The 19,102-nt window shown below is 28.2% G+C and overlaps 1 protein-coding gene across 1 annotated transcript in view; it reads left to right on the top strand.

The window, feature by feature from the left end:
* The window catches only part of LOC118192785 (C2 domain-containing protein 5), a 154,425-nt gene that overhangs the window by 91,505 nt on the left and 43,818 nt on the right, over positions 1 to 19,102 (top strand). The window contains exons 16-22 of the mRNA XM_035363801.2: positions 8,906 to 8,995; positions 9,119 to 9,176; positions 13,552 to 13,605; positions 15,667 to 15,741; positions 16,184 to 16,249; positions 16,918 to 17,013; positions 18,975 to 19,088. Coding sequence (XP_035219692.1) covers positions 8,906 to 8,995; positions 9,119 to 9,176; positions 13,552 to 13,605; positions 15,667 to 15,741; positions 16,184 to 16,249; positions 16,918 to 17,013; positions 18,975 to 19,088 — 553 coding nt within the window. The remainder of the gene's footprint in view (positions 1 to 8,905; positions 8,996 to 9,118; positions 9,177 to 13,551; positions 13,606 to 15,666; positions 15,742 to 16,183; positions 16,250 to 16,917; positions 17,014 to 18,974; positions 19,089 to 19,102) is intronic.

Here is a 19,102-nt window from a genome sequence, read left to right as displayed (position 1 = left end):
GCATACTTTCAAAATTTTAAACATAAAAAATGTTTCAAAAGGTTCATTGATGTTATCTTTTCATTAGCAAAACTTTTGTATTTCACAATATTAGGAATTAGTTTTTTCCCAGTAGGCTGGGAATGAGCATTAATAATTTCACGTCAAGGTCTTGCAGTAGTATCTGTTTCATTAAAAATTGTGAGCTTTATAATTTTTTTTTTTTTTTAAGTAAGAAATCCTTGGTTGTAAACATTTGCACAATTCTAACGGAGCCAAAATTTGTGCTTCAGACTACTTATATCATTAGTATATATATCCATACTTTCCAACACTTATTTAATTTGAATATTCTTCCTCCATCATTCTTACTCTTTTTTCTGTTCCTTTTTCTAAATTTTATTAAATTTTAAAATTCTTTTTATGCTAATTGATTATTTTGTTGCTTGATGCATTATTATAGAATATGATGTTTACAGTGGTTATAAGTAATACAGTACAAAGTCCATAATCAGGACATCCATTATCCGGAATGATCTATAATCTGGATCTCAAAGCCACAAACTTTTTTTTTTTTTTGGTATGCTTTACGCATGCGCGTTTAATGTATAACGGACGGTATAAGCTAGGCTAAAATTATTGTTACTGATTCTAAGGCATTTCAATTAATGTTGCAGATTGCTCTGTTCCTTAATGTTCTAATTGGATCCAGCTTATTATTTTTTGAAGACTGTTAGAGCAATTTTATAAAAAATTAAGCTTGAACTTTCAATTATGTCAAAAAGAGTTTCCAATTCTGGAACTGCCAAAGGATCTACAAAGCAAAAGCATGTTTCAATGTCCATCAAACAAAAAATGGAATTGCTGCAAAAAATGGATAAAGGCGTATCTGCCTCAAAATTATGCGAGGAGTATGATGTTGGAAAGTCAACTGTACAGTCAAAAGTCTTTAATCCGGACTCGTCGTGACTTTGCCGATTCCGGATTATAAATCATCAGTTTAAATCTGGTAAGATTGCAAGCAGAAATTATAAAATTAAAAATATGAAACCGTAATTTATGAAATAAAGAGCAATATGATCTAAAGGGTATCAAAATTTACAAAAAAAAAAGCTTAATATTTATTTGTTTACTTTATTAAACATTTCTTTCAACGCGCGCATGCGTTAAGCATACATTACGCATAGTCGAAATTGGAAAATTGCAACCAGAAAACTATATGATGTGTATTCGTGATATTTATAATGACGAGGAATTTGATTTAAATCATATCAAAGACAGAGTACATCGAGATGAAATACTACATTTAGTAAGGAATTATAAGCCGAATAAAATAAAAACATCTGCCCTGAAGGTAAGGATAGTGCTGAAAGATCAACTTCCAGTTCATTGTGTGCTGCGACTCCCCCCTCCTACCCCGCAGAGCAGTGTGAAATTGATAAACAGATTTCGGAATGGTTAGAGAAACAAAGGATATGCCTTTATCCATTTTTTGCAGCAATTCCACTTTTTGTTTGATAGGCATCGAAACATGCTTTTGCTTTGTAGATCCTTTGGTAGCTCCAGAATCGGAAATTCTTTTTGACATAATCGAAAGCTCAAGCTTACTTTTATAAAACTGTTCTAACAGTCTGAAAAAATAATAAGCCGGATTCAATTAGAAGATTAAGTAACAATGCAATCTGCAACATTAACTGAAGTAGATAATTTTTAGCTTATACTGTCTGTTACACATTAAACGCACATGCGTAAATGTATTGTGCACATGCGTAAACGCATATGCACATGAGTAAAGGTATTATGCACATGTGTTAACGCATTATGCATTTACGCATGCGCAAAAAGTTTGAGGTGCAGATTATAGATCATTCTGGATTATGGACGTCTGGATTAAAGACTTTTGACTGTATACGATATAAGCAAAAAGAAAAAGGAACTTTTTGAATTTTTTGTGGATTCCGACACCCCACTTACAATAAATAACAGAAAAAGGTTCCTTATACTAAAAGTGACGATCATGACAAAGGGATGATTGAATAGGTCAGACAGCGTCACAGCGAGGTCATGCCATTGACAGGTCCTATGCTGATGGCTCAAGCCAAAATATTTTATGAAGAAATGAACTTAAACACTGAGTGCACATATTCGACAGGTTGGTTAACCAAATTTAAAAATCACCATGGTATAAGACAATTAAAAATTTCAGGTGAAAAAGATTCAGCTGATACTGAAGCTGCTGAACAATTTGCAGATGAATTCATTGAACTCATTACTAGTGAACAATTATCTCCAGAACAACCGTGAAATACCTTGGCAACCTCTACAGAAAAGGCTCCAACTGGTGCCAAAGATTTCAAAGCGAGACTAACAGTTTTAACGTGCGCAAATGCTGCAGGAATGCACAAGTGGAAACTTTTCGTAATCGGAAAACATGCACGACCTCGAGCGTTTAAAGGAGTAGTGATTTTGCCCGTTATATATGGCGCAAATAAAAGAGCATGGATGACACAAGCATTGACAAATGATTGGTTTGAAAATCATTTTATACCCGAGGCTCAGTGACATTTGAATTCTGTTGGTTTACCTAATGACTCAAAAATAGTCCTGATTGTTGACAACTGTTTGGCACATACTTTACTTAAAGTTTTAGTGAAAGTTAATATATCCATATTATTCTTCCCTCCAAATTGTACGTCTGTCATTCAGCCCATGGATATGGGAATAGTGCATGTGCTGAAATCTAAATATAAAGTAGCATTTTTAAAATCTATGTTAAATTTCTTGAACAATGGCAAAACTATTCAATACTTTTTGAAATTTTTAAGCATAAAATCTGCTGTGTGGAGCGTCGCAAGATCGTGGAAGGATGTGCCTCCAGATACGTTAAAAAATGCTTGGCATAATTTATGGCCAGCTACCATATTTCATGGTGAGGACGATGAAGATGATAGCTGCGAATTTGAAGGTTTTCAGACATCGCAAACTAAAGGTGAAATTTTCCAGTTATTGGATTTTGTAAAGAAATGTGGAGAAGCGGTAATAAATGAAGATGATACAATAGGAGTTTTTCATTTCGACGACTGCCCCAATCATCAATCAATTAACGGATGGCGAAATTAGAAGTATGGTTCTAGATCCAGAAAAACCGCTTCCAATAGTGAAGAAAGTGACAGAGAGGTTATTGAAAACGAAAAAATTTCGATTGACAAGTTAGTCAGTATTCTCGACACAGCAATTACAGGACTTGAACAGTGGAACTTTGTAACTGACCAAGAAATTATGTCTCTTTATAGAATTAAAGAGAAAGTATTAGCACAAAAAAACGAAGCAACTTAAACAACTTACATTGAAAGAAATGTTTAACAAAGTAAACAGATAAATATTAAGTTTTTTTTTTTTTTTTTTTTTTTTTTAATTTTGATACCCTTTAGGTCATAATTGCTCTTTATTTCATAAATTAGAGTTTCATATTTTTAATTGTATAATTTCTGCATGCCATTGTACTAGTTTACCTTAATTTACCAGATTTAAATTGCTGATCTATAATACGGAAAAACCCCTAATCTGGATCACCGAAGTCCCGACGAGTCTGGATTATGGACTTTGTACTGTAATTGCACAATATATAAAATTGCCACACACTAAAATTGCATTATAATAGAGAAGACTACATTTATAACAAAGGAACATTTGATTAATGATATTTACTTTAATGGCAGTATATTCTCACGTTCCAAAAAATACAGGGTGTCTGGGAAAGAAGTTATGAAAAAGAATGAGACATATATCTAAAATCAATATATTTGTCACATTGTTGGTTATATTGCTGGAAATGACTCAAAATATTTTGTTTACCAGAAAAACTGGCATGAAACAGACTTGACCTGTTTAGATATGCATGCTTAGATTACAGAAATTATAAGATTAGGTTACATCAGTGAAACTTTTAAGCTTGTGGAATGAGATAACTTATTGCCTATACAGAACCAGAGCTACAAATGATGAAATGATGCTTAGTACACTGTGAGTGTACTAAAAGTTTTTTAACTTTTGAACTGTAAAACTGCAATGCTATAAACCAGCGTTTCTCAACCTTTTGACTAACGTGTACCATCTAAACAAAAATTGAAAATCTTGAGTACCACCTCTACATTTTACAATGATTATTTACCAGTTTTTCAATAGAAATATTGAAAATATATATATTGCCATTTGCACAACCTATTGGCTATTTATATTAAATATGCACTCATAAAAAATATTAGATTAAAAATTAATTCCCATTTTAATTAGCAAAATTTACATTATGCTACTATAATTCTAAAATTTAATGTGAAATTGGGGCCTGTTTGAGAGAGATCAGGTTTTTTTTTATGTCTGGTCTTATTTCACTTAGTTTTAACCATAAATTAGGATTCACTTTTAATTTTGCTCTGTGTTATTTTTCAAATATAATGTGAAAGAAAATCCTTTTTTTCACAAATAGGTTGTGCAAAAACGCAATAAAAGTGTAATAGCTTTATTTGAAATGTCTTTAAATTCTTTTTTTCAGCTCATCCAAAAGTTAATAAGTGTGTTATTTTTGAAATCTTCTGTTAGAGTTTGATCACAGAAAATTTCTATCAATTGTTCTTTTTCTTCATGTGATAAAATTTTAGGTACATTTGAATAAAATGGATTTCTAAACCAATTTTCTTTTTCATAATCATCGGGAAAGTTCATGTTAAAATTATTTACTAATTTAAAACAATGATTTTTAATGTTGGATGCTATTTCTTCTTTTATTTTCAAATTATTTTCGGTTAGATCACTTTCTAAAAGTGGTAAAAAGCTTAAAATATTATTATCCATTTCTTTGATTATTAGCTTGATTTTTTTTATCATTGCATTTATTTAATCTCTAAAAGTAAACAAATTAACTCTTTATCCTTGTAATCCTAAATTTAATTCGTTTAACTTTCCAAAAAATATCAGCTAAATATGCTAAATTCATCACAATTCACTAAATAAACAATTTTGCAATTCAAATTTTGAATCACAGAGGAAAATTTGAATTTATGATCAAGTTCAAAAAGACAATTTAAAACTTTGCCTCTAGATAACTTTGGAATGTAACAAAAGTGTTTCGTATTCATTGCTCCATAAAAAATCATAAATATTTTTGAATTTAAAGCTTGGCTTTTAATAAAATTAACAGTTTTCACAGCTTGATTCAAAATGATTTTCAAGTTTTCAGAGATTGTTTTGGCTACTAAAGCTTCATGATGAATGTAGCAAGGTGTAAATTTAGTTTCAGGTGCAACTTTCTTTATTTGAGGAATAACACTGTAATGTTTTTCTGTTAAAGCCCAAGCTCCATAGTTGCATACGGCGATGCACTTATTTCAAGGAATATCATTCTCAGACATAAAATTGTCAATTACTTTGAAAATTTCATTTGCAGTTGCTCTCTCATAAAGAGATTCATAAAATTAATACTCTTCAGCAATTCTTTTATCATCTTCGAAATGTATATAAACTAATAATTAAACATTAAAAATGGACGTAAACTAATTGAACATTGAGTTTGTTATATGCGTACTTTCATCCAACTGCAATGCAAAATACTCACTGTGTTTTATTTTTTTAATGAGTATCTCTTTCATGGAATTTGCCATTTCATGAATTCATTAACTTACCATATCATTCGATAATACAATATTATTAAGTTCATCAGCCACTTTTTCACTAAATATGTTAAAACAATATCTTAATTTGCTTTTAATATAAAGGTTTTCTCCAATAGTGTGAGCCTGCTCAGTCTTTGCAATTCATAGGTTTACTAGGTAACTACTAGCTTAAAAAGCTTTTTCATTTGAAGTAATAAAACTCTCATTACTTGTTTACTAATTTCCTCTTAAAATGTTCTTCAGATTTATCTTTTAAATTGGCAAGCTTACAGACAGCAAATCGAAGTAAAAAAAAAAAAAAAAAAAAAAAAAATCTTATTGAAAACAGAGCAATGTGATACCGGAAATGGTAGCAGAATAAAGTGTAGACATGGCTAATAAAACGATCAACTCTAAAAGAGTTAATGAGATACTATTATCTTTTTTACAGGAACTTATTTTTATTTCCTATTAAATATAACATCCATTTCTATTACTCCTTTTAAAAACATAATTTACGACAAATGTTATGTCTATAGCTAAAAGGATATTTGTGAAAAATGGATTATTTTGCTAAAGTCTATAAGTGGCTGGACCTTGAACAAAAGCTCAGATGGCATAAATTTACGAGTGTTAGAGAAAAAACTTAAACAGGATGTTGGGGTATTTAATTTTTGAATTTAATAATTAAAAATACTTTGTTTCTTTGCGTACCACCTATTCACTTGAAGTAACAAAACCTTTCATTATTTGTTTACTATTTTTGAACTCATAATTTCCTCTTAAAATATTCTTCAAATTTATCCTTTAAATTGGCATGCTTAGATTCAAGATGTCTTCTAACAAACGATGTTTTTGTACTTTGATTGGATAATAGTTCACTGCAAACAACACATTGAGATTGAGCATCCATTTCATATCCATATCCAAATGATAAGTAACTTTCATTATATTTTCTATGAACAATTTTTCGTTTCTTCTCAATATTCTGAGTGCTAGTAGATTGTCCTGAATCCATCACCCGTGAATCATAGCTTTTCCACTTATTCAATCCTAGCCATTTTTCCATTTAAAAAATCTAGATTTGTTTTATTATTTTTTCACAAATATTTAAATACACAATATAGTACGGATTCTTCAAAAACAAAGGATGATATTCTCAAATCGCGTTGAAAAGTAAGAAATACAAATCAACAAGAAGACAAAATATCTGCTGTTAGAGACAGCAAATCGATGTAAAAATAGGATTCTAATTGAAAACAGAGCAATATGAGCCCAGAAATGGTGGTGACAGAAAGTGTAAACTTGTTAATATGTCGATCAACTCTAAAAGAATTTATGAGGTACTATTATCTTTTTATAAGGCCCGGTGGTGCAGTGGCTAGCGCATTGCACAGCAGCACCAAAGGTCTGAGGTTCGATTCCCGGGCTGGGCAAGGTCGACTCAGCCTTTCATCCTTTGATTTCCATCACTTGGGTCGATAAAATGAGTACCAAGTTCGCGTGGAGACTAAACACTGGGGGTCCTGCGACAAGCTGACCACTTGTTCAGGGCATATGCTTGCACAACCCAGGGCCCCCTGCGACAAGCTGACCACTTGTTCAGGGCATGTGCTTGCGCACCCCGGGGCCCACAGTCAAGAAAGCAGATTTCCGGCACTGCAGGTCTTGGCCCATTAGGGCTGTTATGCCACTGAGTCTAGTTTTAGTTTTTTTAATCTTTTTATAGGAACTTAGTTTTATTTCCTATTAAATACAACATCCATTTATATAACTCCTTTTAAAAACATCATTTATAACAAATTTTTTTATGTCTATGGCTAAAAGAATATTTGTGAAAGTAAAAACTGGTTATTTTGCTAAAGTATACGAGCTGCTATTAGCCTTGAACAAAGCTCTTATAGCATAAATTTATGAGTGTTAGAGAAAAAACTTAAATGTGATGTCGGAGTATTTAATTTTTGAGTTTAATAGTTAAAAATACTTTGTTTCTTTATTTCCTTGTACGAAGTAAAAAGGAAGTATTGTAATCACGATTGTGCATTTTTTGCTTTAAAAATGATTGAATTATGTTGTTCTTATCTTCTGGTTTAGATGTTTATGCCTTTCGTAAATCTGGAAGCAATATTTGTACAATTATCAACAATTTAAAAGCTGTTTAAGTGCGGTTAAGCATAATCTTTAAATAACATGGCAGACATATTTGTTTACATTTGAAACAGCAGAATAGTAGATTTTTTGCCAATCTAGAGAGACTAAGCTTCACAACAACAAAGATAATGCCTTCATTTATTATTGCGTTATTTTTATTTTTTATTTATTTATTTATTTATTTTATTTTATTTTATTTTATTTTTTGCTTAATTTCTTTTATACATCGTTCTAGCTTTATTATAGTATTTGAATAGAACATGCGGCAATGATTAGATAATTCTTCAAGTGATATAAATTTTGTGCATTCTGAGTTATAATATGAACGAAATATAATGCTGTTAAGTGAACCTAGTGCCAGAGTGTTGCTATGGTAAACAAATATAGTGAATTTTAAAGAGTGCATTTATTCTATTGTGGTTTATACACTGTTGATGAAGTAGATTTAATTCAATCCAATAAGTTTAAATGAAATGCAAGAAAAAATGCGTATAATTTAATATTCCGTACAAGGAAGTCATATGGTGTACACATCAGATTTTTCTCTTACGTACCACTGGATGCTGCTATAAACACCTTAATTTCAGGTGTATATGTTGTCGTTCTTCATTACTTCTTTCTTGGACACTGTACCTATGGAAGCTATATTTGTCTTAAATCCACTGTCCAAGCTATATTTATCTTAAGTCCATTTAAAAACCTTACAGTAATTTATTATTTTAGTTTTCACATTCAAGCAAGAAATATTTACTTAGCTTTACCTTAAATTATGATATTTAGATAATCAGAATAAATTATATGTAATAATTTTTCAATTTGAACATATTTTCTTTCTATCAAGCTTATGTATGTAAGAAACTTTTTTTTTTTTTTTTTTTTTGTCTGATAAAGTTCTTTTAGAAATTAATGGTCGTCTTTATGTATGAGACTGTTTTGTATTTTGCCTAATTCTGGTATACATAGAATCAGAATTGAAAATATATAGCATTTTAAATGCTATTCTTTTCTTATATTTTTGTCATACTTAATTCTATTTCATCATGTATTGTAAGAATAATTTTTTAATAAAATATGAATTATTTAGGAAAATTTTTATTTAATAAAATGATATATCATTTCAATTACAGGAAAGCTAAAGTTCCAGATGTATTATTTATGACTATTGAGCCTCCACCGAATATAGTTGTAAATGGCAAAAGTTGTCTGCTCCAAGCTAGGTGATTATTTAAAATGCTTTTTGTAAATTTATGATTAAAATTAACTCATCTTCAGAAATGTTTTTACATTAACTGCAATTATGTAATAATTATATTTAGTGTTAATTTTTAACCTTGTTTCAGAGTATGCAAAAGCAAAAAAGATGGCAAAGGAGAACAAAATGCAAAAGAAATAAGTGATGTAAGGCTTGTGTTTTATGTTGATTTCTCTTATTACAATTTTGAGTTTTATAATAGTAATATGTATAATATTTTTATAAGGTCCTGAATATTCTGAATTCAAGTCTAAATAGAGGTCCAGGAAAGTTATAAATCAGAGCAATGTTTAGAGAGGTCATAATTTTTTTTTAGCAGTTATTGAGGAAATTCTGATGTTACTATAAAATAAGACTGTTGTAGAAGGAGAAAGGGCTTGATATACTATTTTTAACAGATAAAGATATATCTTGCTTCCTCTTACAATAAAAAAAAAAAAAAAAAAAAAAAAAAAATGTTGCCTTCAAAACTGTTGACCATTTCAAAATTTGAGAAGAATCACGAAATTCCAATGAATGCAGTCTAACTGGAAGAGAAACATGCTTTTGTAGAATTTGAAATTAAGGAAAAAGTCTGTCTTAGTTTGGCATAGATTCTGAATGAAATTATATCAATTTTATGGATGATGAGATGTCGGTCTCTTTTCTTCAGGAACAAGCATTTTATACTCTCGAGAAGGAGTAACCTCTGTTTTATCACCCTTGAAATCGATACCAATCTAGGGATGCTTTTTTTTTTTTTTTTTTTTTTTTTTTTAAGCTAATTTTAAAAAGAAGGAAAGAAGGACTGTCTAGGACTTTCTTAGAAATATCCCATTATTTAGATGATGCAGATTTAAAAAAAAAAATGTTTTTTTTTTTTTTTTTAATCTGTATTTGAAGTTTTTCACACAGAAAGAAAGAAAACAGAATGGGATTTGGGAATCATGATGGCTAACTGATATCCTGAGATAAATACAAATAGTATGAATGAAATAAATTTATTAAAATTTTACAAAACCAAGTTTATTATATCACCTGCTATAAGGATCACACAATATTACGGAGAAATTAAAACTTGCTGATTAATAAAAGTATATGTTTTTTTAAATATTATTTAGAATATTATTTTGCAGCTTTTGTTATGGACAAAATGAACCAATACTATTTTTGCAATACTTGGCAACTTTTTGATTGGCTTTTCTCCTGTGTATATTAAACTTTTAACCAGATAAAAATAAAGTCAGCTGCCTAAAAATATCATGCCTCCATTATTTTCTGTATAGCATTTCCAAATAAATAATACCCTAAGTACTTAAGATATTTCCTTGATCCATGATTTTCTTTGATAAGCTTGTATTATGGATATATTATGTATTTGGTAACCGCATTCTTTATCATTTTCAACGTAGGAACATTTTTATATTTCATGAATCATTTAAGTTTCTAACATATAAAAGTTAATAAGTACATTAAGTTGCTAACATATGTGTATGTAAGATAAAAAATACGTAAATCAAAATTATAATTTAAACTAATGGTAACCCCATAATTCCCCTTCTGTATTCTAAAAATCATACTAACTTTTCTGGATTGCATAATTTTTAGATTAATCCATCATGCATGGCTTGTGTAACGTTGATGACGTAACTAATTTAGAATCTAAACTCACAATTCCGAAAACTGAAACCTTTCTAATCTAAACCAAAACCTTCTCTTGGTGGGCCTCCATATTGGGTAATTGCGTACTTTTTAGCTTCAGCTGTTCTGCATTCGAGATGCTGCTTTGCTCCGTTTGCTTTGTGGTGCTACTAACTCTGCCATTATATAAAATGTGATACCCTATAAAAAATTGTAGGGTGCTTATTGCACCCATGATGATGTGTGATGAAAAAGTAATGATTAGTTTGTATCCACCAATAAAAATTATATTCAATTTGGCCATGTCCATCTACAAGTCTTTTCTTTGAGTGTCATCTTTCTAACTATGCAGTAAAGTCTCTCCAATATATCTCTCATATAACACAAAGAACCATCATCAGTTTGTAGCAGCTTACTTCAAGTCATCTTTTTAGAGATAAAATTATTACAAAAAAAATTAAGTAAAATACATGCAGAATTTTTTTAAATTTATTTTTCTAAATTCCTTCATAATGTACATAATTTTTTTTTTACCTTTATCTATTTTTAATGAAAATATCATTGAGTCTCAATTATTTAACAGTAGAAGGATTTAATAGTGGTCTTATTCTGAAAATGTCAGAATGAACAGGTGATAGGTTATTAAAATAAAGCTGCTGAATTAAAATGGGGGAGATGGAAAAGTAAGAAAATATTTTATGATCATTTTGGTACAATACAGACATAATTGCTGTACACTGAAGTGAGTATGAAATTATGTCTTGTCATAGACAATAATGAAATTATTTTAATATAAAATAGCAATATTATGAGTCTAAGTTCACTGCATTAAAATTAAGAATAATATAATAATAATAATAAATAAATAGCAATAAAATAATAATAATATTAAAGAAATACAGTGTAGTAGAAGCAATGATAATGTGTACTGCATAGATTCAAAAAGTTGCTTCGTAAAAAGACTAGTTAATATCACATTAAGAATAAAAGTTATTGATCTGGTTAGGGTTGCTGTTTCACAATTTCTGAGTCACTTGAAAGCAATAGGAGCAACATATCTTGTAAAACAGTGTGATAATAATAACATAAATATTTTTAATATAATAGAAATTTTTGTGTGAGTTAAGTTTTTATAATCAGGTAAAATGAAATATAGGATAATTAAAAATCAGAGGAGTATTATTATACTGAATCTAAAACTTTCAATTAATGAAGAAATTAATTAGAGTGATTGAGTAACTGCTTTTTATTTTATAAATTATTAGAAAAATTTTATTTGCTCCTCTTTCCCTGAGATATTTAAAACTAATAACTGTATTCAACAGTAATTCTAAGGCAATTTATATACTATACAAATAACAATTTATATACTTTTTTTTCTCCAGTCTGTTTTTGTATTTTGTTTCTACATAGGGTGAAAATGATTTTGTTTTTCAAATAAACTGTAGTGAAGAGTATTAAATCTTTATGGCGTTGCTAGAAATTTCAGATTATTTTGCATAAATCTGTAATGAAAAATCAAGTTCTTGTTAGTATTTAATTTTGCAGTTTCAAATCTTCTGAGATATTGATTTATTACTCTTTTCATCATAGGGAAGTAATCTTGATTTATTGCAATTATGAAGGGAATTTTTAATCCAGCCATATGTCTCAGTTTTTTCTAAATTATTTTCTGTTAGGTTTGGTTCTATTTGGTTTTTCAGAACATTAAACATTACATGCCAATCTCTTTGACATATCGTGACCAAATATCTAATTTTAAAAGTTTGATTTAGTTTATTTGATTACTGCAAAGCACCTTATAGCTTTCTGCTTAAGATGCGTTTGTGGAGGACTTTCTGAGGGAAATTGGCTTATATCCACATTACACATAGATAAAACTATGAAAATGCCTATGCAGCCAGCTTCTGTGTAGCACCCGTTTGCTTGTAATCAAACCCAGGTCAAACTAACAGTGTTTAGTGACTTTACCACTCACCTCTGGTGGGTAATTTTAAAAGTAAAGCAATAATTTGTTCATTAATTTTATACATATTATTGCATTTGTTCATTAATTTTATACATATTATTGCATAGATTTATGATAATTAATACATAAAGTGATTATTTCCGGTAGCCAATTAAAATTATTACTATAACGTATTATCTCATACACACAGTATGCTTTGAGATAATATTTAACTCATCTAAACTTATAAGAAATTATTGTTCTATTACTTAAAAGGAATAAGATCAGTTCTATTTTTTACATTCAAAGCAGTTAAAATTCAAGTTATTTTTTACTTTAATAATACATATTACAGAATTCTTGCAAGTGTGCTGTCAGGCATATTGAAATAAATTTATATATATTATATGCAGAAAAATATTTAACAGTTATTAACTTTCAACATTTGCATAATTAAAATTTCTTGAACTGAATGATTATCAATATTGAATATGTTTTCATTTAAAAGATTTTTAGAATATTTATAATACCATAAGATAGATTAGTGCTTATGACACAGACTGTGTATTTTGGAGATGGGCATGAAAAAAAATCTTTTTGAATAAAGCTGTTATTTCAGTGTACTTATTTAAAAAATGTGCAATAATTGCTTGGTTTGAAACTTTTGTTGATTAAAATGGTCATGAAAATATTGATAGTGTAGGTTATATAAAATTTTGCTGTTTGGTCTTGTTTGAAGTTGATGTAAAATTACTTAAATTGTAAAATTTTCTTATATTTTCTCTCAATTTTGCCTTTCTGTTTTTAGATAATTTTATGATGCCAAAACTGTGGATTTATATAATAGGGCAAACTTTTCATGCATATTCTTTTATAAAAGTTATGAATTAAATTTCTCTTTTATATAAAAATTTGTATCATTATATATTAATGAGCATTCTTAACTTTTTCAGAGTTTACCCTTTTTAGAGTATGAATTACATCGCCAGCTACTCAACAAACTGAAGGTAATGTATCATCATTATAAAATGTTCATTGTGTATAAATGTGTGAAACAAATGTATCCATACCAGTAAATTTTAATTTTTCTTTTAATTGTGTATCTGGTGTGTTGTATAAAATGAATTTATGACAGTTCACATACATGAAGGTTTTGATTTTAATTCGGAATAAATGTAAGGATTTTTCATTACTGTATACTGGATGTAATTCTTTTATTAATGCATATATGTTGATACAGTGTTTATATCTCTAGTAAAAAATTTAATCTTAGTTTGTTTTGAACGTATGTTTAAAAGTAATGTACTTCTGTTCTAGTTTTTACGATTTTGTTGATGTAACATTTCAGTATCTTAGTTATATTACTATAATTTATTATTGCATATTCTGAAAAATCTAAATGTATGATAATCTAAAGTTTTTTTATTATTTTTTGAATAGTTATGTTGGATAGTCATTACTGAGAGATATTAAGATATCTTTAAATCACTAAATTGTAGATCAAATTTGTATTACAACATTTCAGTTATAATACAATAATATTGGCATTTCAGTACTAAAGAATAGCAAAACAGATTGATTATCTATTATCAAATATTACTTAGAATATGTTTATATCATATGAAACATGATAGTTTAAAAAAGATTTTGAAGTAATTGAAAGTAATTAAATTGATTTTAGACTGAGAAATGAATAGCTTTTTTGTTGTAAAATGTGAATATATAATTTAAAAAAAAAAAAAAATTTTATATGTCAGCATTTATTTTTAATGCATTTATTTTATTCTTGATTCTTAGTACATTTAAAATATACAGAGGTGTTTTGCACAACCTTTTATTTGAAATGTGAAATATCATCTGCTACTTTTAAATTTATTCTAAATGTAATATTCACCAACTTTTGCCGAGGCATGTTGCTTAACACAGAGCTATTTTTAGAACCCTGTATGAAAACTATTTAGCAGTAGATAAATGGAAATACATTGCAACCTTGATCGAGCATGTGTTTACCTAAATGACTGCAATAAAAAGAGAGGCCTATTTGTTATAGAAAATAAAGAGAAAAAAATACAAAAACCTGGTTTCATCAATACAAAGAAGCTTCCTGTAAGGGGTTTATGATTGTCACAAGATTCTTTACAGTGTGAAATTAAAAATAAGAAACGGGAAAAAACTGTTAAATCAAGTTTATGTTCTATCAAGAGAAAGTTTAATATCTGATATTTACAGAAGGAATTCTGTTTCTTTATCCCAGTGGCTTTCAAAGAGTATCAGAACTTTATCAGGAAAAAGCAACAAGTCATACTTTGAAAAGTACTAGTGCTTTCCTTGAAAATATAAGGAGAATGATACAGATATTGCATCTGTACCTTTTCAACATATTTCTGTGAAGGCCGCTGATATTTCATCTATGGACTATCGTGCATTTGGTCTCTCGAAAAGAGCTCTTTCTAAGTGCAAACTCCTGACGATTAATAGACTCTGGAAAGTAATGAAAAAGGAATGAAAATCAATACCTCTGGAAATTTTATGGACTTTACTTTATCATGATAAAACATGATGCAAATTTATAGTCCAGAAAAAAAAAAGAGTATATCAGATAAAAAATTTTAAAAATACTCTTCATATTTTAAACATTAATTAAACGGCCCCAAAATCATTCTAAAAGTGTGAAAACACCTTTGTATTTTCTCTAATTTATTTAGTTTATTATTAGGGCTGAGTTACTTTATCTATATACTAAGTTACAATTTTAAAAGATTGGTACTCATTATCTCATGAGTATAATATTTTATGAACAAAAAATAACAGAGTAAGACTGAGGATAGATAAAAATATGTATAATAAATTAATGAAGAATCACAGTTTTTAAAAATGGCTGTGCTATTGGTGGAGTAGATATAGCAAGTAAACATTATGTGTAGTAAAAATTTATAAGTTATATAATGAATCATAAAATGGTGTGTTTTAAAATGTGTGTTTATTTTGCACTTGCTTATTACAAGTAAAAATTTTAATTATGATGATAATGTTTTTTTTTTTTTTTTTTTTCTATTTATTCCATTTAGGTTAAATGCATGAATGCAATATTTGGCCTTAAGGTTCAAGTTTCTATTGGAGACAAATTAATCATTGGCATAGCAGTAATTACAATTTATTTAATTTATCATGATTAAACTAAAATGCTAGTTAAGGAAAATTTAATTCTTAAAATTTCAGCAAAATCATTATTTTCATGATCATTTTAATAATGTAATTTTTATGAAAATAAATGTTGTGTGTTATTTTAATAACTTACATTTTAATTATATATTAATTTTAAATATTATAACACATTCATTTCTTTTCATATTTATTTGTAAGATCTCTAATTTTGAGCATTAAAATGCAGTTAAATGTGGAGAAAAGAAGAACATCTATGTATTTTTTTCATTATTATTTATTAAATGCACTTGAAAAAAAACTTTTATAATTTGAAATAAAAATTTAGATTTTTTAATTATTTTATTGTATATCATTTATGAAGTTTAATACATATAAATCTCAGTAGTGTGCAAGAGTGTGATTTTCCCCACTTTTTTCCAGACAGGTACAGGTGCTTACTTGTCAGCTTTACCTCCTCCAAGCATTCCAAAGTTAGCATGCGGAAAGGTAAAGGAAATTTATGTATTCTTCCTACTGATAATAGCAATTTAAGAATACACTTTGGAAACGAGTAAAATTATATTTTGCACAGTTATTTTATTTCTTTGTTTAAATATTCATTTTAGTGATTTTATTTATTAATCATATTAAAATTAAATATTTAAGGAAGCCAAATGTAATTTTGAACTCAAAATTTTTCAGCTATGCAGTTATTAAGATTATAATTATAATCAGTGAGGTTTTATTCCACTAATCATGTTTTATTTAATTTTGTGATGTATTTATGTAGGATATACAGTAATTATTTAAGATTAATGTGCATTGAGGTCATTTACTGGTTTTTTGTTGCATATACAAGAAATAAAAGTGAACTTTAAAATGTTCAGTAGAGAGTGGAAATAAATATCATTGTGCCAAAGGTACATTCAGAAAAAGATATCAGCTTACAAATGTACAAAAAAATGAAAAAAGGAGATTCATGTGTGTGAAAGAAAATACATTTTAATGCTGTAGCGGACCATTAAGTGTACTATATGATATCTGAGAAATGTTTGGCAGTTTCATATTAAAAATTTATTTTAATTCATTTTAAAAATGTATGCATAAAATCAATGCAGTTGTCACTGAAAGAAACTGCTGTATACCTATTTTTATTTTCTCAATGTATATTACAGAGTGCTGATGATAAAAGGATGTCTGAAATTCAGAAACAAATTCAAGACGCTATGGCCAAAAATAAAGAATACTTTGGTATTAAAATACCGTCCACTGTAAGTAAAAATTATTTAATCCATTTTTATGGAACAATAGAAGAAATTTATTTTCTTTGTAATTTTAGCTAATTTGCAAATTTGTAATTTAACTAATTTTTATATTTTAGAAGTTGAACATAAAATAAAAATTAATGGGATGCTTTATTCAGTTATGTAATCTCAGTTAAAACTCTGTTTTCTATTTATATCTTATGCCATTTAAGCAGTTAAACAGTGGCAGATTTTTAATATGTGAAAGAAATTAAAATTAATAAAAATAATTTATAATTTTATATCTAGTTATTATATAAAATGTTGAAGTATACTAAACAGAATTGAATTTTTTTGGACTCTTTTTTAATATTCTTCCCCATGTAGGTTTTATGTACAATATATCATAATGTTTTAGCATCATATCAGTAAATTCTGGGAAATAAATTTGGTCTTAAATATTAACCACTTCCCTTACAAATTTTTTTGAAAAAAATTGCAAAAAATCATCACATTTTTTAAATTTATTATTAAATACAATGAAATGAAGCAAATCAAAATATGTAGGTTTTAAGTTGAATTTTTAATTTTTTTTAAAGTGTAAAAGTATTTAGTTTTAATATTAGTTTACTATTCCGAGTTATCTCAGGCAAACGAAAAAAGTTAAATATATTAGTCTTTGTATGATAGTTTTTGAAACAAGGGACAACACAAAGTGATACCTGACATTCTACACTGGTTTCTGGTCTCTTTTCTTACTGGCTTACCGCTGGAATCTCTTTCAGGAGCACAAAGTCTCTCTCAAAGGAATCTCTTTCAGGAGCACTGTCTCTTTGGATTTGATTTTTTTAAAAATTTTTTCCTCCACCTCTTCATAATCACTATCTGAAAAATCATCGCTTTCGCTATCTTGCATCATTGCCATTGTTTTATTTTTTTCAACGCGTGTATCCTTCTTTATACATTACTAATCCACAAGCCGACATATGCTATACAATAGCAAAACACGTGACCAGCCCCTCCAAAAGAACTGAGCAACCAACAAAATTTGGCAAACTGCCAATCAAAGCTGAATATTTCCTTTCATTTTCTCCAGGCCGAGTAAAACGGTAATAAAACAAATCGTACTAACAAATTCTGCTTCGCCCAAGTTTTCACGGGATAATAATTAAGTGCAATATATATGAACCCGAGATAACTCGGGATAATCAGGCAAGTGGTTAATAAGTTAACGTATGTTTTATCTAATTTTTATTATTTATCATTCTGTGAATCTCAATTCTTATTCAACTTTAAAAAAAAAAAAAAAAAAAAAATATCATATGATTACTTGAGCTGATATCAAATTGGCAAGAGGTGCATAACAAAAAGGTAATCCATATGTGCCTTTATTGAGGCAGTTTACAATTATATTTTAAAAATTAAATTATTATAAAGTAAACAAAATATGCAAATCACATAAATATCATCATACTTTCTAGATTTCTAGTGTCTTACTTCTCACCTGCATTTCTAAAATTATTTTTTCTTTTATCTGTTTACCTGGAAATCTCAGTTTTCCTAATTCTGATTTTTTATATTACCATGAAAGTAATTGTTTTATCAATAACATTGAGGGCTAGTGAACTCTAAACCCCTTTTTATATAAACTTAATGGAATTTATTAAATAATTTTTAGACTCTTTTTAAAATTTTACTTATTGTATTATGTACTTCAGCTTTCAATAGCTTAACTTTGTTTCTTAAGTTAACATGGAGGAAATCATTTGTGGTGTTGTTAGTTTGTATTTATTGGTTATTATTATGCTTGTGATGTGTAATTCTTAGTTTTTCTTTCAGTTTTAACATCTTATTTAGTATTTTTTTTTTAGTTGAATGAATAAATGAGTATAAGTAATTTGCCTTTTGCAAGAAATACTATTATTATAGATTTGTTCAGATTTCATTGCTGTAATTTTTCTTTTATTAAACCATTTTTAAAAATTGAGGATACCCATGAATCTCAATCACTTGGAAAGAATGATGAAGGTAATAGCAGTGGTGATGAAGATTTGCCTGACCTGGATCTATCAGCTGGTAACAAAGATGCTTGCATTTTAGAAGTTAGTATTTTTCA

The sequence above is a fragment of the Stegodyphus dumicola genome, chromosome 2, assembly GCF_044657685.1.
Source record: "Stegodyphus dumicola isolate Sdum_Otavi_A_Nest chromosome 2, ASM4465768v1".
In the NCBI taxonomy this organism is placed as follows: domain Eukaryota; kingdom Metazoa; phylum Arthropoda; class Arachnida; order Araneae; family Eresidae; genus Stegodyphus; species Stegodyphus dumicola.
Note: the sequence above shows the minus strand (reverse complement) of the source record. Positions and strands in the feature narration are given on the sequence as shown.